General features: G+C 37.6%; 2 protein-coding genes across 7 annotated transcripts; one reads left to right on the top strand and one right to left on the bottom strand.

Annotated features, from left to right (window-relative positions):
• Positions 1-81: 81 nt before the first annotated feature.
• On the top strand, positions 82-6,006 carry LOC101737472 (SAC3 domain-containing protein 1). Its single transcript, XM_004921526.5, has 7 exons — positions 82-402; positions 673-834; positions 918-1,079; positions 1,764-2,045; positions 2,421-2,558; positions 3,072-3,261; positions 4,112-6,006. The coding sequence occupies exons 1-7, from the start codon at positions 302-304 to the stop codon at positions 4,187-4,189; spliced, it is 1,113 nt and encodes a 370-aa protein (XP_004921583.1). The 5' UTR covers positions 82-301; the 3' UTR covers positions 4,190-6,006.
• Positions 5,984-23,911, bottom strand: LOC101737843 (transmembrane GTPase Marf). 6 transcript variants are annotated; one of them, XR_009974118.1, is made up of 16 exons: positions 23,769-23,911; positions 22,958-23,265; positions 22,000-22,126; positions 21,382-21,544; positions 20,343-20,573; positions 19,545-19,652; positions 18,660-18,810; positions 17,969-18,132; positions 16,697-16,849; positions 15,164-15,371; positions 14,761-14,993; positions 14,254-14,409; positions 13,794-13,990; positions 12,724-12,933; positions 11,033-11,123; positions 5,984-7,109 (listed from the first exon to the last, which is right to left on the bottom strand). XR_009974118.1 is itself a non-coding variant. In XM_021351817.3 (16 exons), the coding sequence occupies exons 3-15, from the start codon at positions 23,160-23,162 to the stop codon at positions 12,729-12,731; spliced, it is 2,301 nt and encodes a 766-aa protein (XP_021207492.1). In that variant the 5' UTR covers positions 23,163-23,265; positions 23,512-23,553; positions 23,769-23,866; the 3' UTR covers positions 5,984-11,123; positions 12,724-12,728. The 6 variants fall into 6 exon arrangements, 4 of the variants coding, with proteins under 4 accessions (XP_021207492.1, XP_012551818.1, XP_012551899.1 ...); XR_009974117.1 differs by having other exon boundaries at positions 5,984-6,274; XM_021351817.3 differs by adding an exon at positions 23,512-23,553 and having other exon boundaries at positions 5,984-11,123; positions 23,769-23,866.
• Between the last annotated feature and the right edge of the window lie 131 nt (positions 23,912-24,042).

The raw sequence follows: 24,042 nt of genomic DNA, 5'->3' as shown, positions 1-24,042 counted from the left end.
TTGAAAACGAAAAACTTTTCAGCTAGGTATGTGACTCAGATCTGTGTTTTTCAACTTGTCAAATTTCCTAGTTGTCATTGAACAAAATTCAAAAAACAAACTGTCATTAACGATCAGCAACCAGCAACATCACCATTCAAATTTAAACATTTTGATGATAAACATTAAGTGTATTATTGTCTACGCACTTTTGAAACTTGTATCTATGTTTTTAACTTCTGTCCATTAATTCAGCTTTATAGATTAAACTAATTACTCTCTTCTACCAAGAATTCTGCTCAGCCCATAACAAAGTATAACAATGTCCTCGTATTTTGATTATTTTTGTACGCACATAGAAAAAAATTCGGATACTATTAGAGGAACTTGTAATTCTATGTGCCCAGATGAAGAGGTTATTTTGTAAGTTACTAGATTACAATAAAATATTCAAATACAATTTAAATTAAACTTTATTTTAAGTAATTTTCTTTCTTCGGACTATTATACTTTAATCACTTACTGATTATTGCGTTTATTTTAATCAATTTTTAACTACATTCATCTCCAAAATTATAATTGTATGTTTAAAGATTAAAAATGTACAAATGGTAAAAAAAATACTTTTATGAATATTAAATAAGTCTTTACCAACGACGTTCACTTACAATTGAGATAATAATCACTTTTTAGAAGAGAAAGGGAGGATTTAGTTCATGTACTGGAGGTACTGGGACCAATAAGAAAATATGTGAAAAGCTACAGTAGATCAGCAGCTGACACCAACATCGCAAAACCGAACCTGCTTAGACCATATTCTGTACTGATTGATACCTTGCATTATCTACTGCTTGAGTAAGAAATTAAAAGAGTTATAATATATTTAACACTGAATCAAGTCAGTGGAGAGAGTTAATAAGGAAATTTTCCTTCTCCAGAGTAACAAAAAGGAAAGAAGTGTCCTCAGTGATGGTTTATGACTTTGTGAATGACAGACTAAGGGCTATAAGACAGGACATGACAATACAGAGATTACCTCCTGAACAATGTGTTAAATTATTGGAACCGATGATTCGTTTTTATGTTTACTATGGATACAAGTAAGATTTATTTGATTCATTAATTTATAATTATGTCTTTTGTAATATTAAGTTCTGTGTTGTTAAAATATTACAAATCTGTAGATGCTTCAATGTATTGCCATATATTATTTCAGTTAAATATGCTTTAAAATACATTAAATACATAGTAGAGTATTGTGAACCAACAGGGTTAGCTACTGGCAAACTAAAATACCTAACTTTATATTGAGAATTGTTGAGTTAATATTGTTAGTTTTACTGGTGATAGGACCTCTTGTGAGTCCGTGCGGGTAGGTACCACCACCCTGCCTATTTCTGCCGTAAAGCAGTAATGTGTTTCAGTTTGAAGAGTGGGGCAGCTGTGGTAACTATACTTGAGACCTTAGAACTTATATCTCAAGGTGGGTGGCGCGTTTACGTCGTAGATGTCTGTGGGCTCCCAGTAACCACTTACACCAGGTGGGCTGTGAGCTCGTCCACACATCTAAGCAAAGAAAAAAAAAAGTTTGAGCCAAAACATACTGGTTTTCTGATACTTTCTGTATGTGTCAAAAGCTCTCATAGACAAGTCTCTGCTAACCGCATGTCTATAACATTAATTTAATAATTGATGATGATGAATAATTGAATTTAGAAAGTCAGTTCTAGTTTAAAGTGCCAAAGTGTTTTTAAGAATGTTCATTAATGTTTTTCTTATTTCAGATTTTCCAATCTTTCTACAAAAGGATTTGATTCTGACTTGAACAAAAAATATTTATTAGAGTGCATTAAATGGTTTCTAAGTTGCATTGACACAATGGATCTGTCCACTAACAGAAATATTGATTTACTCTCTGATTTTATTTCAAATTTAAACATAAAAAATGTAAGAAGATACAGATTGGGTTATGACAGAGTTTTAATGGAGTGTTTGTATATATTGTGTAATCTAGATGATGTCCACCCTTTATATAGATATTTGAATTTTTCAAAGGATTTGAAAAGGTAAATTTACAAACTATCCTACAATGTTCTTATGTTTGTAATCCCGTTAATGAATTAAAAAAAAAATTATTATTATGCTTTCACTGAGGAGTAGAAACATGAATTGTCTTATGTTCACAAACAAGTTTTTGCTCTGTGACTGCTATACTGCAAGTTCCAAGATTTTAATGATATTTTGTATTTGGTCTCTTAGTTCAGTTAATGTCTTGAAGGGGTGTACAACTGGTGCAAAAAACCCAGGAGAAACTCTTTCAGGATAACTGATAGAATCAAATTGTTAAATACACATTAACAAAATTTCAACCCTATACTGAGAGATGATAGATATTACCACATTAAACTAAAAGAAATATAATCAATAAAAATTTATTTCAGTGACCCAAGATTAAATTTGGCATTTAAAATTGCGATAGCAAATATGAAAGGAAATTATATTAAAATATTCAAATCAATGAAGACCCTATGTCCTCTGAGCTATTGTGCTTTGTGCACATATATGCCGGTGCTGCAAAGGTAATTATTGTTTTTGTATAGTAACAAAGTCATTAGAGGTTTATAACTTCTCAATTACCATTTACCTTTGTATTGTAACCTAAATATTTACAAACTAGGGAAAATACTTATCATCATCATCTTCAGCCTTTCCCAATGCTTTCACAGAATGCGGTCCACCGTCTTCCGCATCCAACGACTTTCCGCTGTGCGCACTAAGTTGTCATTTGTTGGAGGAAGCTCCACGCTCCTGGTCCTCCGTCCGTGGCCTCCATTCGAGGACTTTCCTCCCCCACCTGGCGTCGCTGGCTCGACAGATGTGACCGGCCCATTGCCACTTTAGCCTGCTCACTTTAAGAGCTATGTCGTCAACTTAACTGGCCCATAAGTTAAGAGTCGCACAGCGGGCGATGGAGAGAGCTATGCTCGGTATTTCCCCAAGGGACAAAATCCGGAACGAAGAAATTCGACGGATAACCAAAATACTTATAAGTCGAAAGTATTTTAGATTTAAAACTTTTCTTTTCGTTACAGGAAAGCATTACTAACATTAGCCCATGCATATAACAGCAAAAAGTTTGTAGTGCCAATCGAAGTTATAACACGTTGGTTGAGGTTATCGAGCAATAGGGACACAATAAAGGTGTGCTCCCACTATGGAATAAAGACCGAAGGAAACAATATCCTCTTCAATAAGGGGGAGTTTAAAACTGATGCTTTTTTGGTAATTATTTTTTTGTTAGTAGTTGAGGTCACTTTAAGTTTGTAATGTTAACTTATTAAATTATTACCGGAGATAATTGTGACAATTTGAATCCTGATGACTGATACTGATATAAGGAAGTCTTGTGAGTCCGCACGGGTAGGTACAACCACCCTGCCTATTTCTGCCGTGAAGCAGCAATACGTTTCGGCTTGAAGGGTCGGTCGGCTGCTGTATTGTAAAAACGGAGACTTAAAACTCGTCTCTAGGTGGGTGGTGGCATGTACGTTGGTGATGTCTATGGGCTCTGGTAACCAATTAACACCAGGTGGCTCATGAGCTCGTCCACCCATCTAACCAATAAAAAAAATTAAAATCACTTAACATCAGGGGAATTACTTAACATCACTCACTCACTTAACATCAGTAACTAGACAGTCCAGAACGATCCAGACTTTGTAGAATCACGCCTTTACGGATCCATCAGATCCCATAACCTTTGCATTAGACGCCTTGAGCTCTAATACTAGGAACAGGCTTAGGGACCCCGGTAACCGTACTCGTCGAACTTGACAAAGACGTCGGCGTGCAACCTAACCCATGCATCAGCACGCTGAGTTTCTTGCTGAATGTTCTCAGCGGGTCGCGATTCCGATCCGGTAGTATTCGCTAAGCAATTGCTCTTGAGTTGTTAGGTCTCCATCGGAGGCGCTCGGGCAGTTAGCAAATCCCACCCCGCCTGGCAGAGCGTTTGCTCGCCCATCTGTCCTGGTGAAACTGGAAAGGCCTTCGGGCCACCAGTAATCTATCAATCATAAAAACTTTGTAGAATAACCTCTAAAACAATAATAACACATCTGTTATTTTACAGCACCAAACCAGTTTAGAAGATGACACAATGAAGCATCTAGATTTAAGTGTAGACAATATTTTTACATATAGTTCTTGAAGATCACATTGGAATCTTAAACTAGAATGTTAATAATAAATAATAAACATTAGACAACTGTACAATGAGTGATATCGAAGCCCCACAGTACGCCATGTATTTCTTTATAACAAGCCCCGTGACATACCTAATGATTGACCTAAATAACTCTCACAATTTAAAGACTAGATGATTTAGGTAGAGTTCCCAGAAATCAAACTTGTATGTACACAATATATCAGCTGGTAGTTTTGGTTATTCAAAACGAAGCTGCACCTAATTATTTCGTGGACTATCTGGCTACTAATAAGACAAGTGTCTCTCTCTCTCTCTTCAATCGGTCCCTCATTGCTGAGGATCGTGACTCCGTTTGATTCTGTCAACTAGCTGTCTCCATCGATCTGTAGCTTGGTGGAGTGCGTCGCTGACAGATATTTTTAATTCCTCTCCTATTTGGTCCGACCATCGTTAGGGACTTCCACCCAGGGACGTCTTAAATCAGGCTGGGGCCCTTGGACACACAATAATTTGAGGCCCTTTTGGAAAGTAAAAAAAGCGATTTATAATAACATTTTTTTATTGAGTATGACCATTTATTATAGGTAATCAAATACAGTATGATATAATGTGTCATTGATGATATTAGAATGCTGCTGGTTTTTTGCCTTGTAAATACCTTCTGATACGATTACTGATTTGTGAAAAAAGTGCAATGTGCCCAACAAAAATGTTTTGAGAATAAATGTGTCAGAGAAATTGTCGGTCCTTCAGGGCCCCCTGAGAATGGGGGCCCTGGGCACGGGCCCCGTGTGCCCTTATGGTAAAGACGGTATTGCCTCCACCCCTAGGCTTTTATCCCTCGATTTTACTGGTCACCATAAGGTGTAAGGAAACGAAAATCTACATTTCATGAACGCGCAATGTAAAGTGAATGCAACGCGAGAACGTTGACCCCGCGTCATCATCTGATTACATACTACAACTACCTCCCACAATTAAGAGATTAAACTTTTACGTTTCTTGTTAATGTATTGTAGTGGCGGGTTTAATGTAAGCACACCTTTTTTTACCAACTTTCGATTTACAACCGTAAAATATTTAGAATTAAGCATAGACAATGTTAATGTTAATATCAAAATTAGAACCACAGTAATTTTTATAAAAACATTACTGATGATCTCAATATTTCTCGCAAATGAAACATGACTTCGGATATCGATATGTTCAACTTTACTAATTGAATATTTCTAATTTTAATTTGTTATTATTATTAGATATATATATACTTATATATAATGATATAATGATGATTACCATATATATATAATTGTATGTAAATATCAGATCTGAAAACAGGAGTCGAGTTCATAAGAAATATAAAAAAAAAACGTAAGCGCGTGCGGTCGGGGAATCCCCATCAGGACGGAAGTTCCTAAATTTTAAAGAAAATTTCGAATGTGAACGAAGTACTCGCATTTCGATTTTGAATTTTCGTCTTCAACGCTACTGTTATCAGATCATGACTTGTAAATGTGGTTATTATAGGTAAATGACTACTGAATTGCATTGAGAGTTTTTTTTAATTTGTGTCTAGTTTAGATCGAAATTGTTCAATATTTTTTAGCTAACTTTTTAAACAACAATAAACATTGAAGTAGTTTTTCATAGCAAGACTGCCTGAAGAGTGTCGTGGTTAATAATTATGTGGATAAATATATAATTTTTCATTATTATTTAATTGAGTCAAGTTCCCGTTTCATCCCGCAGCGAGAAGCCGTCTATAAAATTTTTTTTATAGAGAAAAATAAAACTATATTTTTTTTTATAAAGGAAACCTTTATTTTCGTTTTATTTACATGAGAAAAAACAAATTCTCCTAAATAATGCTTTAGCTAAATTACATAATACAACAAAAACGAATATAACACATAGAGTACCTACTTAACATTATGGTTCCGTAATAAATATTCATAATTTTTTTATTTAACATACATTTTCACAATTCATACACATTCCTTTGGCTTCTATGAACGGTAGATAGAGTAAATACGGCGCAGACGAGCGGGCTCCGTGCTCTTAACGAAGCGTGTGCAAATTCTTTTTCGTCTACAAATTTCAAATATTTTTTTCAGTTTTGTACATTTATGCCATGTGTATGTTACGGTAAAAGTAGATATTGCGGCAAATGTGCACATTTTCCGGTAAAGATGCTGTTTCGTACTGAAACAGATTTTTTCGTGTTTCTATATTTTTATTAGTATCGAGTATTAGGCAATATACATCTTCAAGACAACACAAGTCTTAACCTAAGCGCAGTAAGGTTCGATCTTGCCTGTAGCCAACCAGAAGCTTGCTGAGCAACCCCTCCAAGCCTACGGGCAGAGATCGCCGTCGCATAGTACACATAGCACACGCGTTCCGCGGCAGACATTATTTATTACAAAAAACAAAAATTATCCAACGCAAGTCACGCGTGACCATTAGAACCAGCGACAATTGTTCATCGTGTACCAGTCAAGGGACAGACGGTCCCAACTCCGGAAACGGCGCTGAGCCCAGGGAGCGCGAGGCAGTGGAAGGAAAGTGAATCGGTAAGTCTTCAGGCACTTATTTCCTTTCTTACTGTACATATGCACATTTGCCTCCTCGTTTGGGTAATGTGCATTCAACTAACATTTACAATTTCAAAGAAGGTACATTGAATTCACAATGACCATGTCGTTTTGGTAAATGTGAGCAGCGCATACAAAATACGAAATCGCTAGTGCTAGTAATGTGGTGCGCATACATTTCCCAAGAGTGTACATTTACCGTAACATATATATTGAATATGATTTTACATTATTTCCAAAATGTCAAAAATGTATCTTTATCGGCAAACTGTCTGTCGACCGGGGCGGTTGGTTGTCTGACAACAACAAATCGTATGGTTCTATCAAATCTGTAATGTTTTAAAATGATCCTATGAGTAATATGAAACTGAATATAATTTGGAGTTCTTAAAAATGACAAAATCAATACATTTCCTTGTGCAAAAGTTGTATTCCTTTCAATATTGTTTATGGACTTCGATTGAATTTATTGACTTACTGGCTGACTTCTTAAGACTAGTGTGACAAAATAGATACAAATCTATTCAAATACTAGGTCTTACTGTAAACACATTGTGCTGAAGTATTTTCTTGTTCAGTTTTTTATTTCGTATGAACTGGAAAAATGATACTGATGCCAGGAGTTGAACACGGAAGCTACAACACAGTTCGTAACTAGCTTTAAGCGAACAGATTTTCAAGCATTTAAGCGTATACTAACAAATAAAATTTCAAATTCAAATCGTGCCGACATGGAGTCTGGAATTAAATAGTGAAAAAAAAAAAACTTTAGTTTATAATTACGTTTATCGTTGCACATTCAGGAGCAGCATTCAACAACAAGGTAACAATATGAGGAACCATAGTAAATCTACGTTTAAATTCTATCACTCAGAGAGCCTTCCATTGCCACTTCAGAGCAATACTAAAGTCACTGTCGTAGAAGATATGCGATTATACAGATTATTATTATATAAGCAGTGTGCTCAGTGCGAGTTTTTTAACGTTCTCGATAGCGTAAAAGTTAACTCAAATTTGTATGCAGTTGGAACAGCGCCCCTAGCGGCAATATCTATTTATATATTAGTATAAAATCTATACTAATATATAAATCTACAGTGGTTTTTACGGATGTTCCGTTATAACTACTGAACCATGCATCTGATTGACTTGAAACTTGGTACCCATGTAGAAAATACATGTACTTAATGGATAGGCTAATATTTATGAGTATTGGACTCGCTAATAATAATGACAATGAATAATAATGTTAATTTTAAATGCCTAGCGAAGCGAGTACGGCTAGTACTTAATAATTTTAGTAATGTTTTTTGTGTTAACGATTTAGGCGTTTTGGTGGAAACTGTAAGCCTGACTTTTATTGAATTGAATAAATAAATAAATACAGCATTTAAGTTAACTTTTACGCTATCGAGAACGTTAAAAAATTCGCACTAAACACACATACGACTTCAGATCGCACCTGGTGTTTGTGCGGTAACTGGAGACTAAGAATACAACGTGAACGTCATTAATGACCTTGAGACGTGAGGTTGAATTCCAACTGTATTTGTCTCAATGTACCATTCTCATTTCTTTACGACCTGCGTCGAACTCTCAAATTACGACAAGCGAACTAAACAATAGACACAGCCCACTGAGTTTCTCGCCGGATCTTCTCAGTGGGTCGCGATTCCAATCCGGTGGTATTATAAATATTGCAGCACTGCTCTTGCTGGGGCTAGTGTTAGCAAATTCTCTCAGGTTGAGCCCGTGAGCTTACTTACCAATCCGGACGTAGCTGAAATAACCCCTTAAGCTACCAGCAAGGTAGGTAGAGAAAAAAGAAAAGTTTGACAACGTTACTTTACCACACCCTGTATAGCGAATTTGGACACACAAATAATAAGATATGGAATGAAGCCTACATGCCAGACTTATTATATAAAACTAATATCAACAGTACGGACCCAGAAGTTAGTTAGCATCTACAAGGACAACCTACACTCGCACTTTAGGTAAACAACTTTACGTGCGATTATTCTCAACAAATTTATCGTGACATGACTAAAAGAAACATATTTTTTTTATTGCTTAGATGGGTGGACGAGCTTACAGCCCACCTGGTGTTAAGTGGATACTGGAGCCCATAGATATTTACGACGTTAATGCGCCACCCACCTTGAGATATAAATTCTAAGGTCTTAAGTATAGTTACATACAGTGACATTAGTATTGCCAGAGGGAAAATACAGCTCAAAGAAACAACAACATATATTTTTTGACGTTTCGTCTTAGCTTGATCGATTAAATAAGTTTGAAAAAATAATAATAACAAAATCACTAAATTACAATAATACATATTTGATCTAATTAAGAATAAAAATCACTGTACATACACACAAAGATGTCGGAATAAATAAATAATTACAAATAAACGTTACACAGATTATGCACGTGTATATTTTAAAGTAGCGTGCGTGTATTTTAATGTTGGTAACATAACATGCTTTAACAATAAGATCAAAGTAATACATGTTAATAAATTGCCACGGATAATAAAATTTCAACCTATCTTAACTTTGTGAACTGAGATTTTAACGACAAGTAACACTTTATATTCATAGACAACATATCCCTATATAATCTGTGGGGAGCCGTTGCATCGATTGTGATAAAATCAAGTATTTCATTCAAGAACCTTAAAATGTCAACGTGTATTTTCTATTAAAGGAGCCACACGGTCGCCTCGTACCAAGCAGCAATATTAACAGATCGAAATATACATTAAATGTTTTTAAAAAAAATTTAATTACGGTCTTTATTTCATTCTTTCTAAAATTTCCGATATTTCATATTTCTCACATTTTTTTTATTGCCTTTGGAGGCGGACGGGCATACGGCCCACCTGATGGTGAGTGGTTACCGTCGCCCATGGACTTCAGCAATGCCAGGGGCAGAGCCAAGCCGCTGCCTACCGAAACATTAATGTTAATAAAAATGTTATGCCCCAGTAATAATTGAAGTAAAAGATATCGCCTATGTACTGCGGCCAAATGTCAAGTCCTTAAGAGAATAATTTAATTTGCAAATTTGGTTGAATTAGGACATAATGAAAATTTGTTTCTATTAAAAAAATCATCGTTAAGAAAAGATTAATATGAGAGAAAACACTTGTTTGCCAAGCAATTTCAAAGGATACGCTGAAACTTAGAACCCGATTCTCAGTATCTTTACCGAACTGTGACGTCACAAGCGCGTGAGTTCGAATGAACTTGAAACACTAAGAAATGCACTCATTTTACTATTCAAATAGATCGCGTAAAAGTTAACTCAAATTTGTATGGAGTTGGAACAGCGCCCCTAGCGGCAAACGAAGGGAAGCTGCTCCAACTCCATACAAATTTGAGTTAACTTTTACGCGATCGAGAAGTAAAAAAACTCTTTGAGCACACAAATGTTTACGTGGACCCGAAGATAGCAGTGTGCTTAGTGCGAGTTTTTTAACGTTCTCGATAGCGTAAAAGTTAGCTCATATTTGTATGGAATAGGATAGTTTGCCTACGTTTGCCGCTAGGGGCGCTGTTCCAACTGCATACAAAATTGGGTTAACTTTTACGCTATCGAGAATGTTAAAGAACTCGCACTAAGCACACAGAGGGCTCGACCGCCAAACTACTCCACAAACTCCATGGAAACGATGGGTTGTTTTCGTTTTTAAATAAGAGATTTATTCACAGCGATGCTCTTGTAAACTGCACTTCCTTACAAGATCGATTCCGCGAACTACCCGCCAATACACACACAATACAACGATTGAAATATTCGACATTTCTCTATCTCCTGCCTACAAATTTGAATGTAAGAGTCGAGTGAAATTATCGGCAAGGCAAAAAATGAAAACGCTATTCACGTAATGAATAAACACGTATAGATCCGACCTTTTAGCTTTACGGGCTTTTAATTATTTCATTAAAGCATTTTAGTTATTGAGATACATTCACAACCCCACACTCAACATTTGTTGTTGTGGCTCTAATAGAATCAAAATCGTGTTTTAAATTAGATAACACAAGTATTTAATTCATCTTTAATACATTATTTGACTGGACGTTGGCGAAGCGGCCATTACTTGCGCCGCCGCGTGACGTCACGGCGACAGAACCCGAGATTGGCTGTCCCTTTCTCGTTTGACTGTTGAGTGTTGCCATATTAATCTATTTATTGAATAAATCGATTGGCATTATAACTATATGTACCTGTACTCTACTACCTTTGTATATATTTTGTGAAGCCGTTGCGTGTCGGCTGCGGAGTGCGTCTCGCCGGCCGCTGTCTTCAGTTCGACACGTCGTGTTAGCACACTGCAAAAAAAGATATTTGAAAATAGTACCGATAAATCTTGATTGGAAAACAAATGGGTATTAATTAAAAAAAATCGTTGTGATTTAAATTAATTTATTTGTGGAAAATGTAAGAGATTGATTTAAATAATTTTTAAATATTCAGTGTAGTTATTTTTTTTAATATTAATTAATTGAAAATGTTATCGGTTTTCAATGTTGAAAAGTGGCATAAAGAAACCAGAGCCGTTGCCACAATAAAAAAACAGTGCCTTTGGGACTCTTTTCATTCTTTTAGCAATGTCACCCATACATTTAATAAGTATTATTTTATATTTTAACATTTATTTACATATGTAAATTAAATATTTTAATTGATGTCTACTTAGTCCATAGACACAAATTAAGTAAAAATTCTCTCAAAACATATTCAGATTGTTATACATCGGATTGATATTTAACAGTATTAAAATAATGACTACCTTCCTGCATTGAGTTGAAATTATTTTATAATAATATTAAAATTATATTAATAATAATATTATATTATATTTTGAGGTTATCAATAAAATTGACAAGGCTGACACAAATTAATGTCAAACAAATGACACAAGGACTTTTGAGTCACACACTTGTTTTGGTCAAGCATATTTAACTAAACATATTGGTAAGCAAAGATAATTTTTCATTCAAATTAGCTTTTCTATCATCACCTAGCCCATTCCTCGTAATTAATATAATAACTTTTTTGAATTATTATTCAAAAAATATTTAAAAAAAACTGAATTTGAATTACTGACGATAGTTGAACGTGACAACGTCATAAGAAAATACAGATGGAATGGTTTCATTTTTCAAAATAAAATTTTAATATTTTTTTTTGATAGATATTTTGTATGGACAATTGACACCACATTCACTTTTCACTGAACTTCATACTTGACGAAAACATGTAAATGTATTATTGTATAGCAGCTGTCCACGCGGATGCATCGCTCACTCAAGTAGGAGAGAGACAGATGTCGAACGCTGCCGAACGCGGAGGCCGATTGTGCCTCTTTGTCGCTTGTTGCAGGCTCTCGCTTGCACTTCAAGCCTTAAATGGAAAGCCTCAGAGCGAGGTAACGCCACGTGACTCATGTTTTTTCGTGCGTGCAGCCGGCTCCATTGAATTATAAGACGTTATCACGTCAAAAAAGTCAATGCCCACTTTTTTCATGTTGAGCACTCTGGATCCAAACCAGCCTTTAGGTTAAGGTAATTTTGATGTTAATTTTGAGTTTTTGTTTTTGTTTTATTATTATTATTATTTGATTTTTTATTATTATTATTATTGCTTTTGTTTTATTCCAAGATTGTAGTTATTATTTTCATTTAATTCTGGTTTAAATGAAATGTTAAAGAAAGTAATATGGTTGCAAAACCTGAAGTAAATGAAATAAATAAATTACTTATGTTTTTGTTTTGTTATTGCGTAGATGGGTGGACGAGCTCACAGCCCACCTGGTGTTAAGTGGTTACTGGAGCCCATGGGCATCTACAACGTAAATGCGCCACCCACCTTGAGATATAAGTTCTAAGGTCTCAAGTATATTTACAACGGCAGTAAAAAAACAGTTACCAAAATTAATTATTGTGCTTGAGGAAGGCCTCTTCGAACAGCTCGAGCTCGTGCGACAGATAGTTCGCCTTGTTCCGCAGCTTCTTCGCAGACGTGGAGGCGTCGTCCAGCATCTTGATGGCGTCCCGCACCCCGGACAGCTCGGCGTCCATCTCCGTGGTGGCCTCGTCGATGAGCCGACACAGCCGGGCGAACATCGTGGACAGCTCCCTGCGGGTGGGCGGGGGGTTAGCCGAGCCGACTCAGCAGGGCGGGAGCGGGGGCCGACGCACAACGGTTTCACAAAATATATATATTTTTTTTTAAAGGGACTTTTTATGACCTGGTAACTAAGACCTTTAAGCCATGTCTTATTTTAATTTATATTTGAAATGAAATGAAGATGATTAATTTGAGAAATTAATCAACTGGGATGAAATGAAATGAAATGAGATGAGATATAATCTCAGTAAAATGGTGGCCATTTACTATGATTTTTTCAGTGGACTTTTGGAGGATCCTGAGAATTTACGTCCAGCGGCTTTGTTTCATTTTCCCACATTTGTGCACTTTCTCAGATATTAAACAGTTAACAAACCACCGTTATTACACATTTAAGCCTGAAAAAACACTAAATAGACAAAATAAAACAAATCACACAACTTCACTCCTCGCGTTCCCACCAAAAAGTCCACAAAAAATATAAGAAGGTAGTAGGGTAGTACAGGTACATATAGGTGTAATGCCAATCGATTTATTCAATAAATAGATTAATATGGCAACACTCAACGGTCAAACGAGAAAGGGACCGACAATCTCGGGTTCTGTCGCCGTGACGTCACGCGTCGGCGCAAGTAATGGCCGCTTCGCCAACGTCCAATTAAATAATGTATTAAAGATTAATCAAATACTTGTGTTATCTAATTTAAAACGATTTCGATTCTATTAGAGCCACAACAACAAATGTTGATTGTGGGGCCGTGAACGTATCTCAATAACTAAAATGCTTTAATGAAATAATAACAAGCCCGTAAAGCTAAAAGGTCGGATCTATAGGTTAGCGGGGGCGTGGGGCGGGGTGGGGTACTCACTGCTGCACTTGGTGGCTGCAGTTGGCGGAGGTGAGGTCGACGATGAGGCGCAGCTTCTTGCCGGCGTGCGCGACGTACTGGCGCTTGAAGACGCGCTCCTGCGCCTTGGCCGTCCACGTGAGGCGCTCGTACGCGTACAGCGCGCCGTACGCCAGCCCCGTCACCGCCAGCACGCGCCACCCCACCGTCTTCAGCAGCTGCAACACACGCATCTCTAGGATTCACCCAACAGAGTACTAGTCGTTTTATTTTTCCAAATGGAAAGGCAAAGATATCACACCATACAGCCTAATCTTTTATATACATATTTTTTATGAAATATGATATATGAGATGAGATGATATGGGATGAAATGTAATCTCAGTAAAATGGTGGTCGTATACTGAGATTTTTTCAGTGGAAACTCAGTAAGCCACATTTCCGTAACTAAGTATTGAGAGCAGTACAGAGATGAACTAACCAATCCGGAGAGCAACAGGCCCCCCATGGTCCCCTGCGACGTGAGGGCCCCCAGCGCGAACTTGGAGAGCAGCCCCCACTCCTCCGCGCTGAGCACGGGCAGCGCGGCGCGGGGGGCGGGGGGCAACGCCGACACCGGGGTGATGCTGGCCGGGATCTGGAACACGACAACAATGTGACCAAAATGAAACCCGCAAAATTATAATTTGTGTAATCACTGGTGGTAGGACCTCTCGTGAGTCCGCGCGGGTAGGTACCACCACCCTGCATATTTCTGCCGTGAAGCAGTAATGCGTTTCGGTTTGAAGGGTGGGACAGCCGTTGTAACTATACTTGAGACCTTAGAACTTATATCTCAAGGTGGGTGGCGCATTTACGTTGTGGATGTCTATGGGCTCCAGTAACCATTCAAAACCAGGTAGGCTGTGAGCTCGTCCACCCACCTAAGCAATAAAAAAATATACGTGAAGCGACAGTCAATGTGACGTGAACAATCACCGGGACCCACCTGAGTGTACTGTGGGGGGTTATTCAAAGCGATCCGATTAGTATTCTTTCCCTGGAACCGTTGGATGAGAGCCGTGATCCCGTACGAGAAGCGGAACGACAAGTCTTCGTTGAAGTCGGCGCAGAGGTTGTCGCAGTTCAGCCGGTACAGCACCTCGAAGGGCTGCTGGTGAGGTATGATGTAGTTCGCTGCGGCGGCCCGCTTGTTGGTGGGGAGGATGTTGTACATGCGTTCTGCGGAACAATGAAAAAATAGCACACCATTCAATAATCTATACATATAAATAAATAAAAACGACAATAACCGCGGGTTACATCGCGGGACTCTGCTATCAATAATAAAATTTGATGTTTCGGAAGCGAAGCAAGGGCGGATCGCTAATTTAAAATATAAAACAACTAACCGGCCATCTCCTTTTGAACTACGTCCATTTCGTTTCCTATATCTGAAGATAGTCTCTTCTTGAGTCTAGACCCTAGCCCCGCCTCGACGTGCCGGTGCAGGGCTCGCTTGTACTGCTCGAGGGCGGGTCGCTCCGGACGGAATTCCGATTCGTATTCATCGACGAGGGCCGACAGACGACGGATCTCTTGACTCAGGGTTAGAGATACCTGGAATACAATAAAAAGTGTTTGGAATTTTAGTATACATACATGTGTAAATGAAGCTCTCTTGGCCCTTCATTACATTTAAATTTCCCGCGCGCATTAGCTTCGACTATCATAATAGTATTATCTATGATGCAAGCTGTATGGGCTCAGATCCCCTTGCCTGTCCTAATAAGGAAAAATTGTACCAAAAAGGTCTATGGTGCAAGTTATGTTCATTCTATAATTAGAAATATTTCTCTCTGGCACGGTAAATTCAAAAAGATAATGTGCTTTCTAAAAAATAATTTAAAAAAATGTTTAAATATTGAAGCAATATCTTTCAATGTTGTTTCTCTTTGCAGATTCGAATATAACTATAAGTGTAAAAATAAGTTAATAAATTAATAATAAAATAAATAACTCTTTGCAGAGCAACAACTTGGTTGTTTTGTTTCAATAAACAACTCATTACACGTGTTTAATTTTGTATAAATTTTAAAGAGACTGTAATGGCGGGTTGTGACTGTTGTCTGCCCACATGGGCAGTGACCGAAATGAAACGACAAAGATCTTAAGGTAGCATTCCGATGTTGACGACCGCGACCGACAGTTCTTATTGTATACGGTTGTGGTCTAGTGCTCAGCATAATTATGTCGGACAATTTATCCGCAACTAGAAAAAGAGCTATACAGATTTTATTAGAAGAAGATGATACACTCATTTTGTTTCCCTTGCTTTCGTAAACAAGAATTTTGCCAATTTCTTCCCAAATATTGTCTCGAATAACATTATCTCGATATGACTGGAATATCTAATCGTATATAGGTGGGTTTTTAGACACTACATCTATTAATAACTAGCTGTACTGGGCATTTAAAATTAACATTATTATTTCTCACCCCCACAAAGATTCTCATCATTAACGCCCCCGCAACTGGTGTAGGGAGTCCAACATTCATATAAATATTAGCCTATCCATTAAGTACATGTATTTTCTACATGGATACCAAATTTCTAATTAATCGGATGCATGGTTCAGTAGTTATAACGCAACATCCGTAAAAACCATTGTAAATTTATATATTAGTATAGATCTATTAATAATTTGTCATGTGTGAAAAATGACGCCATTTTGATGTGCAAGGTGGCCGGGTCGTTTACTAGCCACGCCCACCGGTCGCGCGACCGGGTCGTTTGCATTGTTTAGGGTTCCATATAAATTCATACTAAGCAGTAAGTCGCGTGAGCCAGTCGCGGTCGCCTGTCGCAGTCGTCGGTCGCAATCGCCAACATCGGAATGCTACCTTTATAGACAATATCGTAGGTAAAATAATTTATTGCTCACCTTGTGCTCCACGCTCTCAACCATCCTGTTGATCTTGTCCTTCATCTGCCTCGTGATGGTGGTCAACTGTTCCTCTATGGACGACAGCTGCTCGTGCAGTATCCTCTGCTTCTCGACCTTGGCTGCCTTTTGCTCTGTTGCTATGTTGTACACCTAGAAAAAAAATAAAAGCTTTATACTATGCAACCTAAATACAATAAATAAATAAACTAAAAACATTGTAGTAACTAAATACCTACGTAGTTATAGAGTTTGATACCTGAATTGTTATTGTACCCTTTATAGCAGAAGAAGAAACAAAATTTGATAAGAATTTATACTTTCTCTGCTAGACACCGAACACTATTTATTGAACAATGACGTCAAATGGTCAGCTTTTTATGGGAAAAAAGTGCGTGCGTCATTTCATGAAAACATTTCAGAAGTGTAACTTCTTTGGCAAACCAATTTTTCTATTTATAATTATAGTAAAATCTTAGATGAGGAATATTAAATTAAAATTCCTCGTGATTTTTTGTAAATAGTAAAAATATCTAACCTTAATTGAAATTTATACAAAATAATTGTAAATTAATTATAAAAGAAATTCTATTTTTTAACTAAAATTTCGTAAAGAGCACTTATGAAATATTATTTTATATTTTATGAAAAACAATTTAATGTAATCTCAAATGACGAATTGTAAATTAAAATGCCACGTGTTTTTTGTCAATATTAGATTATTTTTTTCTGATGTTATTAGTCACCAATATTATTACTGTTGCGGTTCATCCGTAAAAAATTTACCCGCACGCGCGCAAAGAAGTTTCACTTCGAAAAATAGTCAACATTTATATTCCTCACTGGGTTGTTGGTTCTACTAAAGCGTCCCGGAGATTTGTTGGTGGTTTTTTCCTACCTAAGCTAATGGTGTTGGACCATATCAGCGTCACCGGATTAAGTGAGCTTACGGGGCTTAAACCTGACGTTGTTGCTAACACGAACCCTATCAAGAGCGGTGATTCTCAGGATCTACCACCGGATCGGAAACGCGACCCACTGAGATGATCCGGCGAGAAACTCAGTGGGCTGTATCTGTGGGTTAATTGGGAACGATGACCGTACTGTGTCGCAATGCGTGTAGCCAGGACGGGGGTGAAAATCTGCTGCCAAAACCCTAAACGACTCTCCTACACTCTCCGAATCTGGATCCCACCCGAGAGGATCTGGGAGGAGGTGACATAACCGCCCGAGTCATCACAACACGTCACTGGAGTTTGTATATATCCTGACCCGGTCGAGAGCCGCCATGACGTCCCCAGCGATGTTCTTGCCGCGGCGCGAGTGCTGCGCGAACTTGGTGCGCACGGCCGACTGGCTGATGCACTCCTCAAACTTGCGCTCGAAGTCCACGAACTCGAAGTAGCGCACCTGGTGACCCTCCGCCAGGATCGGAGCTGGACGCAATTACGTTACTTAGTAGCAATTTTAAGCACGTTTACTGGTGGTAGGACCTCTTGTGAGTCCGCGCGGGTAGGTTTTCTTTTTATTGCCCTTGTAGGCAGACGAGCATACGGCTCACCTGATGGTGAGTGGTTACCGTCGCCCATGGACTCCAGCAATTCCGGGGCAGAGCCAAGCCGTTGCCTACCGCTTAATACTCTCCACAAAGCCTCTTTTGAAGAAGAACATGTCATAGCGCTCGGGAAACAGAGGAGGGGAGCTCATTCCAAAGCCGGACGGTACGCGGCAGAAAAGATCTCTGGTAACACACAATGTGGATTAACGCAATGGAAAATATTGTTTAGTTTTCAATACAATGTGGTTTACAGTGATTCCAATAATAGAAAATGGCGCAATGGTAAAAAATGATGACGAGACCATATCCGGGTCTCAATCGCCAGTCCATAAACTATCAGATCAAAACACTAAGAAGCTGCTTCAAAGAATCGATTCAGGCTAATTCTCAACGTGGAGGACTCACAAGAGACAGGTTTCTCTCGATCACGCATCCTGGTGAGCAGGGCTTCCTTGGCGGATATGAAGAAGATCCTCTCCTCAGCCTCTTTAGGGGAGCACACACGCAGCTCACGCGATAAGAAGTCGACGCAGCGGTTCGCGTGTTGTGTGCGTACCTGGGAAATTATTTTCGATAGATTGAATACGCGATCGACTATCGATTACTGATCACTAACGCTAACGATTTTTAATTTATTGATGCACAAAACAAACCACAATCGTGTAATAAAAATCAAAACCGCAAAATGATAATTTGCGTAATCACTGGTGGTAGAACCTCTTGTGAGCTCGCACGGGTAGGTACCACCACCCTGGCTATTTCTGCCGTGAAGTAGTAATCCGTTTCGGTTTGAAGGGTGGGGCAGCCGTTGTAACTATACTTGAGATCTTAGAACTTATATCTCAAGGTGGGTAGCGCATTTACGTTATAGATGTCTATAGGCTCCAGTAACCACTCAACACCAGGTGAGCTGTGAGCTCGTTCACTCATCTATGCAATAAAAATAAAAAATTAACCTGCCGTTGTAGTGTGCAGCTCGCCTAACCTTATATTTGTAACTGCACACACTGAAGTATAACAGTATTACACGAATTGTCGACCTGAACAGTTCTCTTTTATTTTACCTACATCACTCCAATACTCCGTACTGTTCCAGTAACAACTACACAAATATACCCTATGTCTATGGGCTCCAGTAACCACTTAACACCAGGCTGGCGGCTGTGAGCTCGTCCACCCATCTATAGAATATCGTTCAGTACCATTAATTTCGTAAGAAGCCTTAATGAAACCAGTCGGCGTTGGTCATCACGCAGGACCACGCGGGGTCTGGTGCTGGAGGCGACTCACCTGCTCCATATACTCCGGCTCGGAGGCGGACGCGTCCCAGCGATTGTTCAGTATAAATATATTCGGTTGGGATATCTTCGTCGATACTTTGTGAAAGAAGTTCTTCTCCTGTTAACAATTATAAACACACTCTATAGCACACAAGTCGTTTGTCAATCAAATACATCACAATTTGTGATCTTTCTTCTAGCACAAGGTCGTAGGGAAATTACTTTAAATTTTAATCGCGTATTGATGTTGTTATCCCATAAAGAGTAATTGTTTTGTGCAGAGCCAAGCCGCTGCCTACCAAACCTGTTGCTTGCGGCTAAAATATTGATTCATACAATAAAGAGAGGCGGTCGTGAAGATTTTAGATGTTTTTTTTATTACTTATATAGGTGGACAAGTTTACGGCCCACCGGAGATCATAGACATCAGCAATGTACGTTGCCCCCACCCACCTTGAGACATAAATTCAAAGTCTCGGTATTTACTTATTAAGTGTTGTTAGTAATTACTAGGCTAACGTTCCAATTCCATACAAATTCCGAGTTAACTTTTACGCTATCGAGAACGTTAAAAAACTAGCACTAAGCACACAGAACGATCGCCGGCGCAACGTACGGGTTACGGTATTCCTTGTAGCGCATACTTTTTCAAGTACCCAGCTTTCAAATAAATAAATATATATCAAAATTGGTTCACCTACTGAAACAATTATGAGGTAACACATTTGTAGAATTTAGTACTCCATCCATTTTTGAAGTCGGCTAAAAAGGTACGTCACAAACAGCGCGCGACGAGCAACATACTCACAGTGACCATGAGCGTGGACTCTGCGTTGGCCACGAGCACGAACACGTCCGCGTCGAGGCAGTACTTGTCGATCCACGTGTCGAGGTTCGGCGTCACGTCCACGCCGGGGCTGTCCACCAGCACCACGTCGTCCCGCAGCAGCGCGCACAGCTCGCGGGGCCAGTGCACGTGCACCAGCGAGCACTCTTGCAGACGAGTCGCGCACAGGGCGTGACCTAATTGGCTTACGGACTGAAACAAACATTTAACTAGGTTTGAACGGTAAGAGTTTTTGTACTAATGCTATTGACGGATCAATTGTATATCTTTACATACAATGTAATGCCTATATTATAAATTAGCTTTTGCCCGCGACTTCGTCCGCGTGGAATAGTTCACAAATAAAGATTTATTTTAGAACAAATTTGTTTAGCATAAAAAACATAATAGTGAGTCAGTCAACCTTAACATATAGACATATGCTGTCGCGGACTTTTTTTTAGATCTTTTAAAGAGGAACAATTCTGTCATACATTATTTTAGCGAAACTTTAACCGTTTCTGCAGCGCGCGCAGCGGAAGCTCTCAAAAGGGAAAAAACCCTGATTTTGAAACATTATTTATTGGTGCTCCACTTGTATTGGTCTCAGCGTGATGTTATATAGCCTATAGCCTTCCTCAATAAATGGGCTATCTAACACTGAAATAATTTTTCAAATCGGACCAATACTTCCTGAGAATAACGCGTTCAAACAAACAAACTCTTCAGCTTTATAATATTGGTATAGATTGGCATTCAACAATTTTTTTTTTTTAAAATATAGTTCATACAAAATATAGTAAGTTATTAATTAAAACATGCCAAAACAGATGCACAACTTATTAAAACATCTGCTAAGCTGTCCAAATGGTTGCATACGTAATCAGATTCTTTTTATCAGTTCAAAGGATTAACTACATAATAGTATACTTGGATATCGCTTAGAATATACAATCGTGCAATCTCCTCTTAGTAATAGTAATAGTCTCAGTAGTAATATACGTTGGTGATTTTTCCTCACCTGTACATTAAGTTTCTCCTCGCAGCCTTCCGTTCTCATGTAGGCTTCGTTTGTATCAGAACCTTCAACTTGCAAGAAGCAGTTAGTCGTGTGTCCTATCCCGCTCGGTAGGATTTTGTCATGGAGCATCGCATTTATAACTGTGCTTTTGCCATTGCTTGTCCTGTAAATAAAAGTAATAATAATCTTAGTGTGTGGCGGGTAGCCATCATACAACACAAGATATTTGACAGAGGCCTGAATCTTGCTTTCGACATTTTCAAGATAAGCTTGCATATATACAAGTTCTGATGTACAACAACATTCGGACAGTTGGTATACCGAGCAATATCACCCGCTCTGTGGAAGATTTTTCCTTTGTCGTATACATCCACAAGTTCAAAGTGACAACATAGACTGTACCCCAGATATGGTTAGGTAAAACGAAGATACCTTTTAAATAATTTAATGACTAATCCATTATGAATCTCGAAATAAAATATCTTAGCTCCATAGAGTAACACAGTTCAGAGTCATGTTCCTATCACATATTAGGATCTTAAATAACTAGTATGTTTTTAACAACTTTTTATTTATTTAGCAAACTTTAAGATTTCCAAAGATAAAGAATATGCAAACCTTCCAAAGAAAGCAACTTTCATATGATCTCGCTTGAGAACCTCTCTGATGGCTTCCACCTTTGACACATATGACTCCACATTGCCCATATCCTGTGGTGTGGCAATGCCATTCTCACCCGATACAGCTGGAATCAAGTACAGTTTATTGGGAGAGGTATTCAGAATGTTACATAATGAAATAAGTGTTATTCATTTTAAAATTATTTAAATTATTGCTAATCAAAGTTCATCAACAATAACCCTATCTAGCAAAAGAATGTAAATTTTACAAGCAATGACCATTTAAAACATTGCAGATTGTGAGTACAGTATGTATATTAATGTTATCAGTTAAGTAAGTAGCACATAGACAATCATCCCACAACCTATTGATTCATAGCATGACGTTTACCAATAAAATTCGTATTTCCAATAATGAAAATATACAAAAATAGAAGAATGAAAACTCTTTTTAAAATATATTGACGCTTGAATGGCAAAAGTGACTAAGCAACAATGCATGAACTTTACAGAAGACTAATTTAAAGTTGAAATCCTGAAAACATAATTTATTTTAATTAATCTAGCTGTAGTAGAATCTAGCTAGTAGCTGTAGGATTGAAATGATTTTAATAGACCTAGAAATATATATTATAATATATATATATTATAGAATCATTTAAGTACAAATCAGTTATTGTCGCTTAGTCACGTTTGCCTTTCAAGCGTCGATATGTAATGCACATACAACTATATGTAATGCAAATACACATACAATCATTATAATTTCAAAATAAGTTATTAAGATTCTTAATTGATAAAACTCAATACAATTATTTAACAAACTATCTTCTTAGTTCATTAGCTGCCACTGACAGCCTAATTGTTAATGAGGTTTCTATATTCCAAAATATCTCTATCATCTTTCATGATTATCATTGTTCTCCATGAAATATGTCTGTTATTATAGGGCTCACCATGCATAAAAGTGACAGCATCTTTGACATAATCGTCAATCTCCACAAATATATCGTTTATCTTCTTCTTCGCTCTGACGAATATCTGGAGCGGGGAGTCAACATTTTGCATGTTCACACGTACCGAGCCGTTGTTCAACATCGACACATTGTGTGGCCCGTCACCAGCCATCATCGATATCGTTCGGTTAACATACGCCGCCATACGGGAATGAAATCACTCTTGTAGTTAGAAGTACCTTATGGCGGACAAGCCAATAATATAGTCAATGTATTACTTCTATATTTAAACAACATGCAAGGATGGACTGCAACAAAACAAAAAAACAAACAGTAACTAAAAAAGTGCAAAATGTGATTAGACGGAAATGAAAAAAAAAACTTTAAATTTTAATGCAGATAGAAAAAGCTTAAAGCTCCACATAAGTTGAGGTTATGTTTTTGCTTGAAACAGTACTTTCAAGGTTTGTTTGAGTCTACTGTGAGAGAAGTAGCATGCATAAGAAGCAAAATTATAAAACACTGAAGCAGTTTTATATGGGAATCGTTTGCACCTTATCATCTCGTTGCATCATCACAACAACCGATGTATATTCCTGCAGCCGCGTGAAAATTTGTATACATGTTAATGCTATTTATAGGTCATAAATAACATTTAAAATATACTGAGGCGTAAAACAAGTGACAGCCGCTAAATATAAATCACAAATAGATTTGTATTTATAATTTTACTAATTATAATATAATCGTTCTTGATTTTCAAAGAAATTATAGGTTCTACTGCAGTTTTAAAATTTTCATTATCACTTACCTGTACTTTATAGGATCATTTTGTACATTTTTGCATTAATGTTGTACTCAAGAAAATAATAATAATTATCTTGCTGAAAATTTTGATTTTCTATAACTTTTCTGTTTTCTGTGGTCGATTTTCACACTATGGAAAAATGAGTGCGTTTTGTAATTGGTTGAAAATTCTTTCAAAATGTCACAAATGTCATTAAAGGAAAGCTATTGGTCAAACTTTCAATTCCTATTATTTTAGCCAATCCCCAAACGTTATAAACTACGTTCAAAAATTTTTT

The sequence above is a fragment of the Bombyx mori genome, chromosome 10, assembly GCF_030269925.1.
Source record: "Bombyx mori chromosome 10, ASM3026992v2".
Lineage (NCBI taxonomy): Eukaryota > Metazoa > Arthropoda > Insecta > Lepidoptera > Bombycidae > Bombyx > Bombyx mori.
This window is presented reverse-complemented; position numbering and strand designations above follow the sequence as displayed.

Excerpts from the sequence above, each read along its gene's own strand:
- LOC101737472 (XM_004921526.5), top strand. The coding sequence starts at position 302 with ATGTCCTCGTATTTTGATTATTTTTGTACGCACATAGAAAAAAATTCG. Across the intron at positions 2,046-2,420 it reads TTTTCAAAGGATTTGAAAAG|TGACCCAAGATTAAATTTGG; the intron begins GTAAATTTACAA and ends AATTTATTTCAG. Across the intron at positions 2,559-3,071 it reads TATATGCCGGTGCTGCAAAG|GAAAGCATTACTAACATTAG; the intron begins GTAATTATTGTT and ends TTTTCGTTACAG.
- LOC101737843 (XM_012696364.4), bottom strand. The coding sequence starts at position 23,162 with ATGGCGGCGTATGTTAACCGAACGATATCGATGATGGCTGGTGACGGG. Across the intron at positions 21,545-21,999 it reads AAAGTTGCTTTCTTTGGAAG|GACAAGCAATGGCAAAAGCA; the intron begins GTTTGCATATTC and ends TTTTATTTACAG. Across the intron at positions 18,133-18,659 it reads TCGAGAGAAACCTGTCTCTT|CTCCGATCCTGGCGGAGGGT; the intron begins GTGAGTCCTCCA and ends AATTGCGTCCAG.